At 35.0% G+C, this 16109-nt stretch overlaps 2 protein-coding genes across 2 annotated transcripts; both read right to left on the bottom strand.

Annotated features, from left to right (window-relative positions):
• Positions 1-12473: 12473 nt before the first annotated feature.
• LOC110374661 (aquaporin) lies at positions 12474-14057 on the bottom strand. The gene has a single exon (XM_021332484.3). The coding sequence runs from the start codon at positions 13813-13815 to the stop codon at positions 13051-13053; it is 765 nt and encodes a 254-aa protein (XP_021188159.3). The 5' UTR covers positions 13816-14057; the 3' UTR covers positions 12474-13050.
• Positions 14058-14824: 767 nt separating this feature from the next.
• On the bottom strand, positions 14825-15751 carry LOC110374620 (aquaporin). The gene has a single exon (XM_049838641.2). It carries the CDS (start codon positions 15669-15671, stop codon positions 14895-14897), a length of 777 nt encoding a protein of 258 aa, XP_049694598.2. The 5' UTR covers positions 15672-15751; the 3' UTR covers positions 14825-14894.
• Positions 15752-16109: the final 358 nt, after the last annotated feature.

The raw sequence follows: 16109 nt of genomic DNA, 5'->3' as shown, positions 1-16109 counted from the left end.
AAAATATTCAGGTACAATTATGTACTACGTTGTTTCAAACACATACGTGGTGCTGGTAACACAAGACGTTGCTCGACAGTACAGCATTTCAGTAGCGACGTGCGTGACAAGGGTCGAGATGTTCATGATATCACCCTCTAAACTTTCATAAGGACCTAACTGCAACATAATACGTGTCGTTCTTGTAAAATGCTAGCGACTGTACCAGTACTTTGTTGTATGTACTACGCAAATATAGCCCCTGGGGCGGTAAATTGTTTTTATTGGCGCTAGCAACTCTCTAGTTGTTCAAGAAATGGAAGATAATGGACATTTGTTTAATTTGTGTCGTTATTTAAAATAAACGACGGCGAGTATTCTTACGTTTTCGTATTTGTTCGAGTGGATTAGAGCCTCTGAAAAAGCAACTGTAAGAGACAGAGACGGATGGATGGGGTATATTATTATGGCGTTTTCTATTGTTTTTCCTTTAGTAAACTGTTGCAGATCTGGTATTATCTGAAGGATTTTTGGGAGGTGTGGTGACGAAAATATAATATTGCTAGCTGAGTTTTGATGCAAAATAGTACAAACTCATTAAATCCTCATTTCACCATAAACCTAATTTTGCAGCATTTTCGCCAAGCCTATGCTGTTTTAATATAGAAAAAATAATCATGCAAGCCGCCTATTCGAAACTGATTAGTTCCCTTGTTATTAATAGATTATTTATTCAAGTACTTGCAGCTAAATTTATGGCGTTTAACACGCCATAGCGCGATAATGCTTATTATATTATTATGACATACATTACGTCTAGCTGATGCTTTCTGAAACGTTGTGTGTTGTGACTTTATAAAAATAATATGGTGTAAAAACCAAATATATTTTTTAAGACCTAACCGGTATTTACAGTGTTGTCATAAAAGGTAAAATGTTAACTTTTCCCTCTAATATAATTACAAGGGTTCTAGACTTCAAAGGATTACCCATACCTACATATTTCCAGAATATCCCAGACTTAGTATAATCTGAAAAGTCTTTAGTGTCACGCCATCTAAATCCTAGTGACCAGACCCGGCTCGCCACACAATGGACGTAGAGCGCGGTGACGTCACGGCGCGTCCCTCTGGTGTCATTTCGGTGCCAATGATTTAGAGTTTTTGAAGACATTGCATTGTTCGGGGTTTCGATCGCGGGTTCGATCCCAGGTCAGGCAAGTACCAATGCAACTTTTCTAAGTTTGTATGTACTTTCTAAGTATATCTTAGACACCATTGACTGTGTTTCGGATGGCACGTTAAACTGTAGGTCCCGGCTGTCATTGAACATCCTTGGCAGTCGTTACGGGTAGTCAGAAGCCAGTAAAGTCTGACACCAGTCTAACCAAGGGGTATCGGGTTGCCCGCGTAACTGGGTTGAGGAGGTCAGATAGGCAGTCGCTTCTTGTAAAGCACTGGTACTCAGCTGAATCCGGTTATACTGGAAGCCGACCCCAACATGATTGGGAAAAGGCTCGGAGGATAATGAAGACATTGCATTAAGGTCTAATTTTCTTTGAACTTTTTTAAGCAAAGGTGATGATGCTGTTGCTCTTATGCGTTACTTTGCAATCCTTTAACTTTGTGTCTTATATATTATTTATCGATGAAAGGACAGTTTTATTTTAAGTGTTGGCGTATTTTTATTTCGCATTCACTATTATAAAGGTCTGCGAAACAGTTCGTCCATAATAATACAAGTTATGAAGACAACAGTAGCGGGTTTGACCGCTTACTACTTTACTGCTAACTTTTCCCCACTTAATACTTAACCAAGTTTAAACTTAGAACATAATTTGTAACCAGCATTAACTTAGCAAACAAAGGAGGTTTCTAACATTTTCATTTAATAATTTGCAAGGAACAGAGCGACCACGTTAAAATGTCAACCCAGATGCGACTAAGCACGAAGTCTGCACTTAATGCAATTTTGAGACTGGCAAACTTAAATAGCAATTAATGAACTGAAAAGTTTTTAACGTAAACAAATTATTATAATTTAAAAGAACGGTAATTTAGTTGTGTAGTTTATTAATCACGTGTTGCAATTTGTGAGTACAAAAAGTTGTGTCAGTTGAGATTGATTAATTATTATTTTTCATGTCGAAAGTAAATAAAAACGAATTGTTTAATGATTTTATTTAAATACTAATTTTATGAACAACTTTAGAAATAAAGTACCTACCAATAAAAACAATTACAAAGATTTGTTTCATTTTGTTTGCGCAGTAATTGGAAAAAAGTGCCATAATTCTAATAAATTGGGAATTAGTTATTTCGGTTTAAATTAACGTGGTTAGATTCAATATTTTAAGATGTTAATTGAGATTAGAACAAAAAATATTTATTTAACACTCACAGTATGAAGTTTTCCTCTCTTGACATTGAAAGGTTAATATTAGTTTGGTATCAGGAAGGAAAATATAATGAAACATTAATTATATTAACAATCAATCATTATCAATGATTTATCAATGGATGTCTTGCTACTGTCTGTCCTTATGACTCATATTTGACTCGTTTAAAGTGAACGCGAATTTGACTTTTCAAAGAATATAAGCAGACTAGAACAGAATGATATAAGTAGGTTTCGACGTCGCTTTCTGAGGCACGTTTCTAAGTTAACAGGTTCTACACTTTACAAGCACTGAAGTTACTGAGTTTTTTTATAAAGGAACTTCTAAGTTTGTCTTGGAGTCACTGAATTGAGGTAAAGAAAATAATTCTTTAAAACCTGGACTTAAAAGTCTGTAAGTAATCGCTAATTCATACAATCACTCACTATTGTATGAGAAAGAAAAAATACCTACAGGTTATTTACTGCATCTGATTGAAATTTTCACTGATTCACCAGAAAACGACTTTTGGTACTGTGTTATGTAATTCTGATACATAAGCTATACCTATTATTGCCAAGTTTCATCAATTCAGTTGTTTACGTGTAAAAGAGTGATATAAACTATAGATGTGTGTTCCTTGCAAACTTTCGCATTTATATAATTAAAAGGATGTATAAGGACAAAGATAGAACTGCGTACTTTTAGAAACATAAGAACTTATGCACACGAGTCACCACTAGACACCACAAACTAAATTACGGTAACTTAGTCAAACTGTTTACACGCGTTTCCGGCTACGTGAAAGATCAAACACGAGGCCGAGATAACTAAACATTACTTAGCATTACTTACTTAACACATACATACACTTAGATATATAAGATATACGTAAGTTATTTTTCTGTAATTAGTTTAACATCTTTCATTCTATCTAGAAATATGACTTCAGAAATAAATAATTCTTACTGAAGTTACCTATGTTTTTCTCTAATTTAATTAGTTGCTTTTCCTTCGAAATATGACATTTCCTCGAGTGATATTTCCTCATATGAATGTCTATTGTAATAAATAATATAGTAATGTACTAGGACTTTATTCACTACTAGCCGTTTTCCCGCGGTTTCACCCGCGTCCCATGGGAGCTACTGCCCGGCGTCCCATGGGAGCTACTGCCCGCACCGGGATAAGATATAGCCTATGTTACTCGCAGATAATATAGCTTTCTAATGATGAAAGAATATTTAAAATCGGTCCAGTAGTTTTTGAGTTTATCCATTACAACCAAACAAACAAACAAAGTTTTCCTCTTAATAATATTAGTATAGAGTATAGATGTTGCAAAATAAATAATTATGAAACTGAATGCTTAAAAGTTAAGTAAAAATACATATGCCACTGTGCGAACCTCACTAATATTATACTTTCAATTAAAGTTACATTGCTGTGAGTATAACAAAAGAGATACTCAAAATACTAACATGTTGGAAAACATAATTGAAATTCGAATGCCTCGGGCGTATTAAAATTATTGTATCAACATTGCTGTTGGTTTAATTAACTATTTATAGTTCCACAATGATTGAATGTCGTGTTCGCTATACATTTCTCAAGTACCTACTCGTATGTTCAGAAGGTGCCAATTTGAATTATTCAAAGTCAATTTACTTGCATCGAGTGAGTCTTTGCCTAGTCCTTGGACTCTAAAGGACTTTAAAATGTCAATGACCTTTACGGTATGTTCACTATAATTGCTTCACATAATGATATTTATGATAACTAACTGTGATTAAGTTTTCATATTAATCGCTAATCAATCTATTTTGGGGATCCATTGTCAACAGGATTATATATTGTAATGTACCTATTACGCATTAAATATATGTAGGTACCTAAAGAACAAAATTAAATAATGTACTTAACGTTGAAAACATATTTCTTGGATATGGCCTTTTGGTTGAGGAAGATTGCATAACTCACTGAAAAATGCGTTTGAGCATTTATAAGCTATCTGTACGTAAATGCAATGCAAGTAAGTAATTTCAATGAACCTAATTTTTATTTCGTGTCGTTAATCCGTGTTCGAAAAATGTGTTTGTCGTTACTGCTAGTTAGAAAGCCAGAAAGTTTGACCAGCAGTCTTACAAGGGGTACCGGATTATCCAGGAAAAGAGTTTCAGGAGGTCTGATAGGATATTTAGTCGCGCCGTGTAAAGTGTACCCCATAATGTATTGTCGGATAGCCTTTGCTTTCTTTTTCAAAATAAGTAATCAGAACTGCGATTAACTTGTCAGATAAAGCGCTTACAAATCAGTTTTTTATCAACGCGTGGTTTTGAGCAAATAATAAAACAATCTTTTTAAGGATATATCAGCTAAGGATTTAGATAACAGTATAAGTTTAGGTGTGATCGCTTATCTTTTATTTTGAAGGATCGTTTCGGTAGAAGGATTGATCGAAAGATTTGAACTTAGGTATCCACTCTAGTTTGATGACAAAGGTCTAAATAATATGGTGCGACTAAATTCTGTGACCAAACACAAACCCGAAAAATCTTTCTAAAAGAATCCAATTTGCCATCAAGCAGAAGTAAATTTGAAGGCGGGAATGCGATACGTCAGAGCGGCCGACCGTCAACACAACACGATTTGCGAAATTGAACGGAAGGGCTCGACGGCCCGACTATTTTGTCGGGTAATCTTTATAATGCCAACGAAGGGAGGCGATTTATATTGTACGTCCAATAAAATACTCACTTTGAAACTTTTTCGTATCGAATAAATCAACGAACAAGAGGAACGAATCGGGAATATAATGCCATTGTTGGGATGATACGGCATGACATTTCATTGATCGGAACTGAGATAATTGTAATCTGTAATACAATACTATGTGTTCAAATATAAACCTTTTAGATCCTTATCAGGGTCCGATAAGATAGTCATCTTAGATCGATACGTAACACCTACGTAAACTGTTATTTTCACTTAGATTAATATCTACGACAATGCTACATTCTCCAGATAATGTAGGTACTAGTGTTACAGACGTAATCATAAAAGTGTTAATTGCAAATCATTCTTATCAGTTCACAATTGGCATTGTTCCTGCACTTTCCTATAAACAGATAATAGATTCATTCTACGAACACATTAGATGAGAAAATAGTAGCAACCTACGGTACTTTTATTATTCTGTGCCGAATACATTTTTTACCTGGTGGAATAAAAAGTTACAAGATTAAAAGTGGAAAACTGATGCGGAAAATACAAAACGGCATTTTGCCAACGCAATGGATGGACGTAACATAAAATAGTAAAGCTGAAAATGTACTTCGACGGCAATGGATATTTGTTTCTAATCTTAATAAAGTTACGTATAGAGTTAAGCTTCAGCCGAGCACTCCGAACAACCGTGAGTGGTCAATCATAAAGCATAGAAATTATTTTATACAGCTCCAAAATCTTCATTAAAAAAATATATTTTAGGTGTTGAAGAAGAAAAATATTTTAGGTTTGTATAAAGTCCATAATATGTACAAACAACACATATAAATATTTTACGTTGCATGCGAGCTTCGGATCATGAGAAGGCCATAGTGATATCCACTATTATGGTAAACTCTAACACAGTAATTGTTACGCTTCTTGTTACGTCACATACATTAATTCCTATCATCACTACTTTACGAAATTCGCCAAACAAAACTACCTATTACATATCAAATGGTAGCTACGTGTTCCAACGGTTGTGAAAGACTTCGTACGTAATCGATGTTGATCACAGGTCCCCATTGGCCGTCGCTCAGTGTTGCAAACCGTATCCGCTATTAGCAGTACTTTTTGTACGGATCGTCGATCCCAGTCAATAGATGTATCTTTACCACTGTAATATCCGGCCCTTGATGATTTTACCAGTTTTAACTTACCTTGCAGTAAGTTCTGACAGTAGAATAGGCGTGACGATAAAGTTAAAAAATAGTGATTCTTAAATGACGCTTGCTTGTGCTTAGTCCGTCTTTTAGATAAGCAAAAACTATTGGACGGGTATTTTTATTTTACCAAAACATTAACAATTCACTAACATATTAGCCATTGAAGGTGGGACTGGGAGTTTGGTGACGTCATGTTTATGTATTTGTACCTAAAAGTGACGTAGAACAAAATAAAAACGTGTCGCATCTTCGTTGTTATTGGTCTATGAGAGAAAAGAAAAAATACGTATCCATTATTTTAGGGATATCTAAAAAAAGGACTAATTACTTTTGTTAATTAGTCATGTCTATTTCTTATCGGTCAAACTTAACAATTTGAAGAAAGAACATTATGCACATACATACATACATACATACTTATGTATGTAGCAATCGATAGAATACCTTTGTTGATTAACATGTATGTATATAATTGTTTGACTGTTATCTTATTGTTTGCTTAATCCTATTGTGAGATAATAATGATAGATAACAAATATTTATAAAATTCTATTTTCATTCTAAAAGTGACTCATATCTTCAAATATTTACGACAAGGCCTTTTTAGTCTATCATTAAATACAATACAAACATACAAATTCAATACAATGTTTATAGAATTAACCATTGTTTCATTTTCGAATATAGGTATCAACCCAAACGTTGAAAATTCATGAAACTATCCATTTAGATGAAAAACCGTCCACTGATATGTAATTGGACTTTTTTGGACCCGTATCTATCTAGGGACATAAAAGATTTTATATAATTCAGTCTATGTGATTGAACGACGCCTGTCTGTCTCGTGGTATAAGCTCGGCCACTCGAGGGCACTCCTAGCTGCTCAGGCGGAGTATTTTAAAGTTCCGTTGTGACTCGAGAGCTATCAACGGACGCCGCTGTACCATTAAGTTCAAAAACCCATCAGTGACAGACCTGATACATGGTAGAGATCTTTCTTATGATGACCAATTCTGAAATAATCATATAGGTATACTTATGTCCTACATACTTAAGTAAGAAGAAAAATCGGAGCAAAACATACCCACACATGCAATTTCCTTCATAATCACCTTACTTTTAATTTATTCTCATTTATTTATTTTACGACATATTTTGTACATTGTTAAATAAAAAATATATATAACTAACTTATTATCATATCAAACAGTCTCAAGTGACTGTTTAGCCAGACTGTAGGTACCAATCTTGACCTCCAGAATACAGACATAGTTTTGGGGTCACCGCCGATAATATATCTATGTGTAGATTTAGCTTATCAAATAATAATTAACTTTAATATAATCAAAAGGACGTATTAGTTAGAAAATAACGCGTATTAAATGGGTAAACAGTAATTATATCGATGCAAAAAAACGATGCAGGTCGAGAGCAATTATTTGGTTCTTTATAAGGACATATCATACGGTTTCTCGTTTGTAGAGACTGGTATAGTGCCTACTTATAATACAACATATTTATAATATTGATTTCAAAGTATGAACAAACATTTTTAGTTTAGATAGATCAGATATGTTGTATCTAAAACCAGTTTTCGTTACTTTAAAAGTTTCAGCCAGTTGCGATTAGCAGGGACAGTCCCCAAATGATAACAAAATAAAAAACTGGTTTGAACTAAAGTGTAGCAAACCCCAAAAAGAACATTACCTACTTATTTATTTTTTGTATAGAAATAAATTGAGCTTTATTGAACTTGTTTTATTTAGAACATGTTTTGAGATTATTTTAATAATCGAGTACGTATATAATTTACCTAGGTATGTATAATGTAAGGACTATTTTCTTTTGTTATTTCGTCTAATCAAAATGTAGGTAATGTAGCCCCAGGGATCAGTGACATGAATTGTTTGCTTATATCAATACCAACATATATTAATGATGCAAACTTTCCAATTAAACATGTAATAAAATCAATACAGCCAATTATGTATTGAAAACTACAATAACGATGAGAGTTCATTATTTTCACTTCCATTTGTATGTTTTGTTCGCACTCATTACACAATGGAAAACTTCATAAACAGTTAAATATATTGTTTTTTTTTAGATAGCCAATTTTGTCTCATCCGTTCTAAAAAATATAGATATTTCAGTACTCGAAGGCTTACGAAGGAATTAATAAAACCACAAAACTTGTCCCATACTGTATTTACGAGTAATTGAAGAAAATAAATAATTAAAAGTTAACAAATAAATAAATTAATTATAACCACTTAATTTGATATGTGTTAGGAAAAGGCTAGATTCCACCTATGTGCGCGACTTATCTTCCTTTGACATTTGTTTGGCAACTAGAAATAAAAAAATCTAATATTCACGAAAGTGCAAACTGTGTGCGCAAATAGATGCTATCTGTGAACTTGTGCGACAATGCGTATACATTTTTTGTGCGCGAACAAATGTGCGCTCTTGGTGGGATCTTGCCATAATGTATAACTACATTAAAACATTAAATAGCTAATTATAACTATGTGTAAAAAAAACTAATAAAACAGAACAATTATTGAGCCGCATTATTTCTGATCGGACTAGTATCATAGAAATGCGAATTTAATTAGTATTTACAATATTTATTAATTTATCGAAAACTACGAGTATATATTCTATGTATTAATAATTTAATTTTAAACAAAACAGTTCCAATTTATACTAGCATTATTCTATATTTACAAACTAAATAGAATTAGTAACACATTGACCTGTATTTCGGTGGATTCAAATTATCTCACCGCGAGCGGCACCAATACATTTGATTTACATATATAATTTGTATTTGCAATATATTAGGAAAGACTTTTTTTCGAACAAAACGTAAAATAACAAGTTAAACAGGTTCAATTAATAGTAACTGTAAGCGAAAAAAATGAACTCTTTCAATGTCAAACACAGAGAAAATTATTGTTCTTTCATTACAATACACCAGCCTCCCACGTCCTACTTATTTACTGGTTCGCGCGTTTTATTTACACTCATTCAATTATTGCAAATTGAATCATTCAATTAATTAATTGGTTGGTAATTGCCTAGTGTAGGGTTAGCTTACTTAGATATCATGTTCTATTGCAACAGAAACAGTTTTAATTAACAGGTACCTACTGGAACATTAGATATAAATATAATTTAATAGCAACCTTTATTTTTGACATATAGTCATTAGTTGTCTCCTATCTTCATATCTTGAATATGTTTACTTTACCATTAGCTTGATGATGTTCAAATGTCCCGATTGGACTTTTAGAACCATTTGGAATAATATCCGATAAAATTATTAATAAAACTTTCAACATATATGATTCCTATTTAGTTCACAGTAATCACATTTTTATCTCACAAAAAAGCCTAATTTGTATTAATACAAATATCCATTTCAGCATGTATCTACTGCAAAAAATATACAGTCATAGTTGTAAATATACCTAGGTACACAGATATGATGATATGAAAAACTTTGTTTTGAGCCAAAATATGACCGAGTTAGGTATGTAGTTAAAATAAAGTGAGGTCACCAAACACTTAACTTCAGTGACTATAGAGTAAAAACACAATGACTGTAATTTTAATGAGGATACACAGTAATTTATTTGTTTGGCCCGTGCATGAAAAAAGTATCTCAAGAGCAGAAGGTACAGTCGTAGAATAAAAACGAAAGCAACACATGTATTAAATAACCATACATTTTTTTAAAATATTTCATTGAATATTTTAATGTATGAAGCCAAAAGTCTGTCAGTCTACATGGGAAGCTATGGTACTCAGGTGCATCCGGATAGACTGGATACCTACCATCATGTATGGTTAATGGGTACTTCTCATGACCCTAGAGCCAATTTAAAATTCTTTCCAAACAAAATATTTTATTCTACGACTGTACCTATTTATAAAGTTTACATAAACACAGTATTGCAATACAAAAACATACAAACACTGACATAATTGAATGCCAATGTAGATGTATCTTTAAGATGAAGTTTATAGAAAGGAATATTTTGAACAGGCGACATTACGCAACATAAAGCTATGCTATTGACTATTGACGCTACATCGAGGTACCTAACACTTTATAAAAAGCACGTGACTTTAGAACGCCCTATTGGTTCACGCGACAAATTGAATCAATTTCGTGTGTGCGTCAGAAAGGTATGCAAGGGCGGATCCAGCTTTGGCGCCAGGGGGGGGTCAGGTCGAGGACTAAGGTTAAAAAAATGATTTTATGTAGAAAATGGTCCGAGCTGAGCGAACGCGATTTCTTGGACATAATACCAGACGCGAAATTGAAAAAAGCGCGAGCGAAGCGAGCGCGAAAATTTTTATTCAGTTGGAGGACTAAAAGTAGATGAAAACGCTTTCTGGCTGTATAACAAATATACAGCACAAATGCAAGAAAGCGTGATCATAGCAAGCGCGAGAATTTTTTCAGGTTGAAGACTAAACGTTTGAAAAGTATTGTGTACGCAGAAAAGGGCGCGTACGTTTTTTACTGCAGCAACAGCAAATCATTTTCTGTGAAAACTTCAATTGTCTTACTATTGGTAAGGGTTCATGAGATCAGGGCCGTCTCTAGCTCATGTCGCGCCTGGGTGCAATCATCACCCAAGCGCCACCTATGTATCTATTGAAAGATTTTGAGTAGTACATATTGATCGAAGTACTTTACAAGGAATATAAATAAGAACGTTCGAAAGAAAGTCACTTTTTTGGTATGTAAAGGACTAAAAAAATGTTTCCAAATCATTGTAGGCTCAAACTGTTGGCCAGATTTAAATTATGAAAGTCGAAACAGGACAACTTAATATTTTTTTTGCTTCATTAATATTTTTTTTGCTATACTTGACTTATGAAGTCATTAAGTCAAGGTATGTATAATATAGCGCGAGCGAAGCGAGCGCGAAATTTTTTTGAGCCTAAGACACAAAAGCACCTGGCTAAGTACATTGCAAAGCAACAAGTAGCCGCGAGCGCAGCGAGCGCGAACTTTTTTAAATTATTTGTTTGAAGACTCACAAATCAGACTGGGAATTACGTACAAATAAAAAGGAACCGTGATTAGAGCGCGTGCCATTTGTGTTATTAATTCGGTGCGTCAATAAAAATAATAAACAATCAGAAATACAGTACAGACTACAGACATAGCCATTTACTCGCGAGCGTAGCGAGCTAGAATTTTTTCACTTAGTTGGAGGATGTTAAAAGTTAAAAATAATCAAAATGATCAATCCAACAAAGCGAAGGCGACTTTTTGTCAGTATCATGATACAATGTGGAACTTCCTTATCGAACGGCTGTAATTTCTTCGAAATTTCCTGGTGGTGGGGCGTCCCGCGGCGCCCCTGAGACCGAGGCGCCCGGGTTATTCGCACACCCTGCACCATAGGTTAAGACGGCCCTGCATGAGATACAGCATGTAATGTTGACAACCCGGACAGCGGATTCTTAGTAACAGGGTCCCGTTTCCTCCTTTTGGGTACGGATAAAGAGTAAATAAAGAATAGAGAGGGAGCGTTGCGAGTTCAGTAAAACTACTCTAAATGTAAATATGTAGGTATCTACCTATTCACTTGGAATAAAAATAATCTTATACTTATAACAAAAACATAAAACATCGTGTTTAACCATTTCAATTATTGGTCCCCTTAGGTCCTGAACCTGGCCCAGGGGGGGGTCATGACCTTGTGACCTACCCCCTGGATCCGCCGTTGAAGGTATGTACGTTACCTACTACATATACACGTAAAATCGCGTGCTGCATAGTCTTTTTTTGCCGAAAAAGATACAAGATAGAGTAAAAAAGATTTATCGCACCATCATAGACACTTTCTATACATCGCAATAAAGTGTACAGAGGTCATTGAACTGCCATAAAATGTTAATACATTTAAGTAGGTAATAGTTTGGCTACATACGTAACCTGTCTTGAAGCGTTATAAGATCGGTGCAGATAATATGTGCGAGTCCGGTACCTGCCTTTTCCTTATTTTTGAGGTCATTGGCGCGTTTGCACACCGATGTAAACATACAAATGGTGCCCAGAAATGTAAGCCTAAACCCAATACACGCATTGAATTTTTAATTTAAGACGGTTTGTTATCGAAATACGCCAAAAAGTAATAAAACTTAACGCATAAACCCAAATAAATATTTTAACATATATTTGCTACGAAATATTTCCGCAGTGTTACGTTTCAATCCAATAGGTTTTGTATAGTTTTGACACTAAAGGCATTTAAGCCACAAGGAAAAGCCAACTAACTACTTAATTGCATGATTTCAAGTTTTCTTAATTAAAATTTTGCTGAACCTAACACTCAGTGTTTAATAAGCCAACTGGATATTTACCTCATCACACGGAAACCGGTAAAAAATTAAGTTTACATACAAACTGTTCTCGGGTCCGTAAAAACCCAGTCATCACGGATTATAAATAATTATTCATGAAGTATAATGTACAATGTACATAATAATATACTTATATATAGATAAACTTATCAAATACAAGAGTATTATATTTCAAAGCGACTAACCATAGCGATTATTTTATCATTAAATCTTAATAACAATTATACAATCATTAGTTTACGAATCTTTTGTTGTCAAGAAAGATTGCAGTATTATCAGAATCACATACCCATTTTACTTAAATTTAACTCACTATGGACGAATATAAGCAACGCACGAAAGTTCCACTTTAGTCGTTGATGAACTTTATTCACCTTGGCGTTTCCTTAAAAAGATGTTCTTATAAATGATAACTGCGAAAACACTCCCAACGAATGGTCCAATCCAGTATATCCACTGGTGGGCCCAGACACTGGTCCAGACTGCGGGCGCCAGAGTCCTGGCCGGGTTCATGCTCGCGCCAGTCAACGGACCTCCAACAAGCGAGAGTCCAACGATCGTCAAACCAAACTTTATCGGAGCACTATCTTGTTTGCTCGCGTTCACTGGGTCCCAAACACCACAGTTTACGAAAGTGAGCGTCGCTGTCAGAAATACTTCAATAAACAGTGACTGAAGGTCATTCAAACCTGCGTAGGGTATCGATACACACACGCTCGATGCTGCCAAATCCATTGGAGACAGTGCCATCAATATTCCATATCCCAAAACAGCCCCGATACATTCAACTGCTACGTAAATTGCTCCAACTGTAATAGGAACACTTCCCCAAATAACTGCTGCTAAAGTTATCGCCGGGTTCATGTAGGCTCCAGATATGTGTCCAAAAATCTGAATATTTAACATGACTACGAACCCAAATCCAAATGGCGGGTATATCGCAGTGTTGATTCCTTCGATAGGTAAGCATGTCATGCAACCGAATAGTACCAGCAGCATGGTGGAAAGTAACTCTGATATGATTCCTCGCCATGAAGTGCACCACCAGGATTTAACGGAGCATTTTGCGGGCTGATCATCTTGCGTGATTTTGAGTTCCGTCACTAACTGCGGGACCGGCGGCACAGTCATTTTAACTGATCACTAACGTCCGTTTTCACAAAATAAATTGCAATATTTAGCTCAACAACACTTCATAACAATACAGTCAATTTTCTAGTTGTGAATGCACATCGTATAATTTTGCCGGGTCAATTATTTCACTTCAAGTTTGTGGTGTTTGTCGGTCGGCGAACACGACTGTTTTGCGTCAGACTCGAGGTGAAAATATATAGATATCTCCCAGCGCACAGTCACACGGATAAAATGATATTAATGCAGATAGAGCGACCGTTATCTATTGTTTTCAGCCCTACAATAAAACACCCGATTATTATTTATTATCGCGTTTCGTGAATTTAATGGCTGTGAATTTGGGCATTCGGATTAATGTAAGTGGAATTCGCTATCTATGTACTCATCGTTTCTTTTGTTTTTGTTTGTTCACTAATGTGTGTTCTTTTGTTTATGCAATTATTAAATATCAAATTAAAAATTTATGACAGCTTCGAAACGCTTTTAGGAATCTTATAATTTTTATCATTAATATTGTAGTTCAAAGTCCATACGTTAATAACTATGGAGTTATAATTTCTGCCTGCGCAACCACTCACGAAACACGGTCGTTTTAAGATTGTAAACATTGCTACCGTTAATAGAAGTGACAGACACTAGTATTATTTAAAATCTAGTCATTTCTCATAATGTCCAATCAAGTTTTTAGTGTATGTAACATGCGTATGCGTACCTATGCGTAACATGTATTATCCTTTTCCCTATTGTTTTTATATATAATGGTTTGTAAACAATATGTTTACTTATTGTTAGGTATGCATGTATAATTGGAATTTGTATTGTTATCGCTATAGACATATTCATACTATTGATAATTACCTAATGCAAGCGCACACATATTTCAAACAAGTAACATTAACGTTAATCCATTTTCTTTGCAGTAAAAGTTACACCTGCAGAAAACCATCAACAAAAATATTTCGTTTCTTTCTCTATAAAATGTTAGAAATAAAATCAGTAGGTAAGTGGATAATAATATTTATTAATTAACAACAATCAAATCTAAAAATTATATTACAAAGACTGTTTCACTTGTCTCAAACCTTATCTGGAGTCTGTACCAGAGGTTTCTTTAAAAGGACGTATTTGTATATCACTGCCGCCAATGCACCTCCCAAGAGAGGTCCAAGCCAGTAAACCCAGTGCCGTACCCACTGCACGCTCCAAACCGCAGGACCCAAGCTCCTCGCAGGGTTCATGCTGGCACCAGTCAGCGGCCCAGCTATAAAAATAAGTCCCAGAATCGTAACACCAAGCTTCAGAGCAGTGCTATCTTGTTTTTTCTCATTTACTGGATCCCACACACTCAAACAGACAAAGCACAAGGCTGCCGTAATAAAAATCTCAATTCCCAATGCTTGGAACATCGACATCCCGAATATTGGCCTCGTTACACATACTCCCCCGTTCAACAAATCGATTGGAGACAGTAGGACTAAGATCCCATAACCAACTATTGATCCTGCACATTGCGCTACTACATAAGCACCTGCCAAATAAATGGGTGTACTGCCCCAAATGACTGATGCTAAAGTCACTGATGGATTCATGTGTGCTCCAGATATGTGGCCGAATATTTGGACATTGAACATGACTGCACTGCCGAATCCAAAGGCTGGGTATATGCTGGCATCGCTGCCCGGGGCCGGCACACATGACATACAACCGAGTAATATGAGGAGGAAGGTGGAAATAAATTCCGCCAGGATTTTACGCCAATGTGTTCTGCACCAAAAGGATATATCGGCGCACATGGCTTCTCGATGAATTTCTCTCAGCCTCTGCAATAAGCTGGGTGTTGGAGGTACTGTCATAGCAAATTACACTAAATTTCTCATCGTGGCATAAACCTGAAGATGCCTTCCCAATCTTTTATATAAAATTGTTACAAATTTTGCCTTCATCTGAAATAAAAAGGTATAAATTAATATCTTACAAGATTGCCACAAATACGAGTTATCATAAAATAACTGAAAATATCAAAAAAGAACGGCTGGGAATGGAAGTATAGAAATCTTGTAGGTACCTAGTAGTTTTGTACCAAGTACCCATCTTAATATGTCAAGCATAACATAAACACTTTTGTTATCTAAACATATCCTTGAAGATATGAAATGCCGTATTATTTTGCAGATAGCCACCGGTGCAACATCCACCACACCCAATAAGACTTACTTAACATGTTATCTTTACCGATGCAACTAAAAATAAGGAAAGAAAAACAAAACACTTATACGCTGTAACCATCCATT

This window comes from Helicoverpa armigera, chromosome 12, assembly GCF_030705265.1.
Source record: "Helicoverpa armigera isolate CAAS_96S chromosome 12, ASM3070526v1, whole genome shotgun sequence".
NCBI classification, from domain to species: domain Eukaryota; kingdom Metazoa; phylum Arthropoda; class Insecta; order Lepidoptera; family Noctuidae; genus Helicoverpa; species Helicoverpa armigera.
Note: the sequence above shows the minus strand (reverse complement) of the source record. Positions and strands in the feature narration are given on the sequence as shown.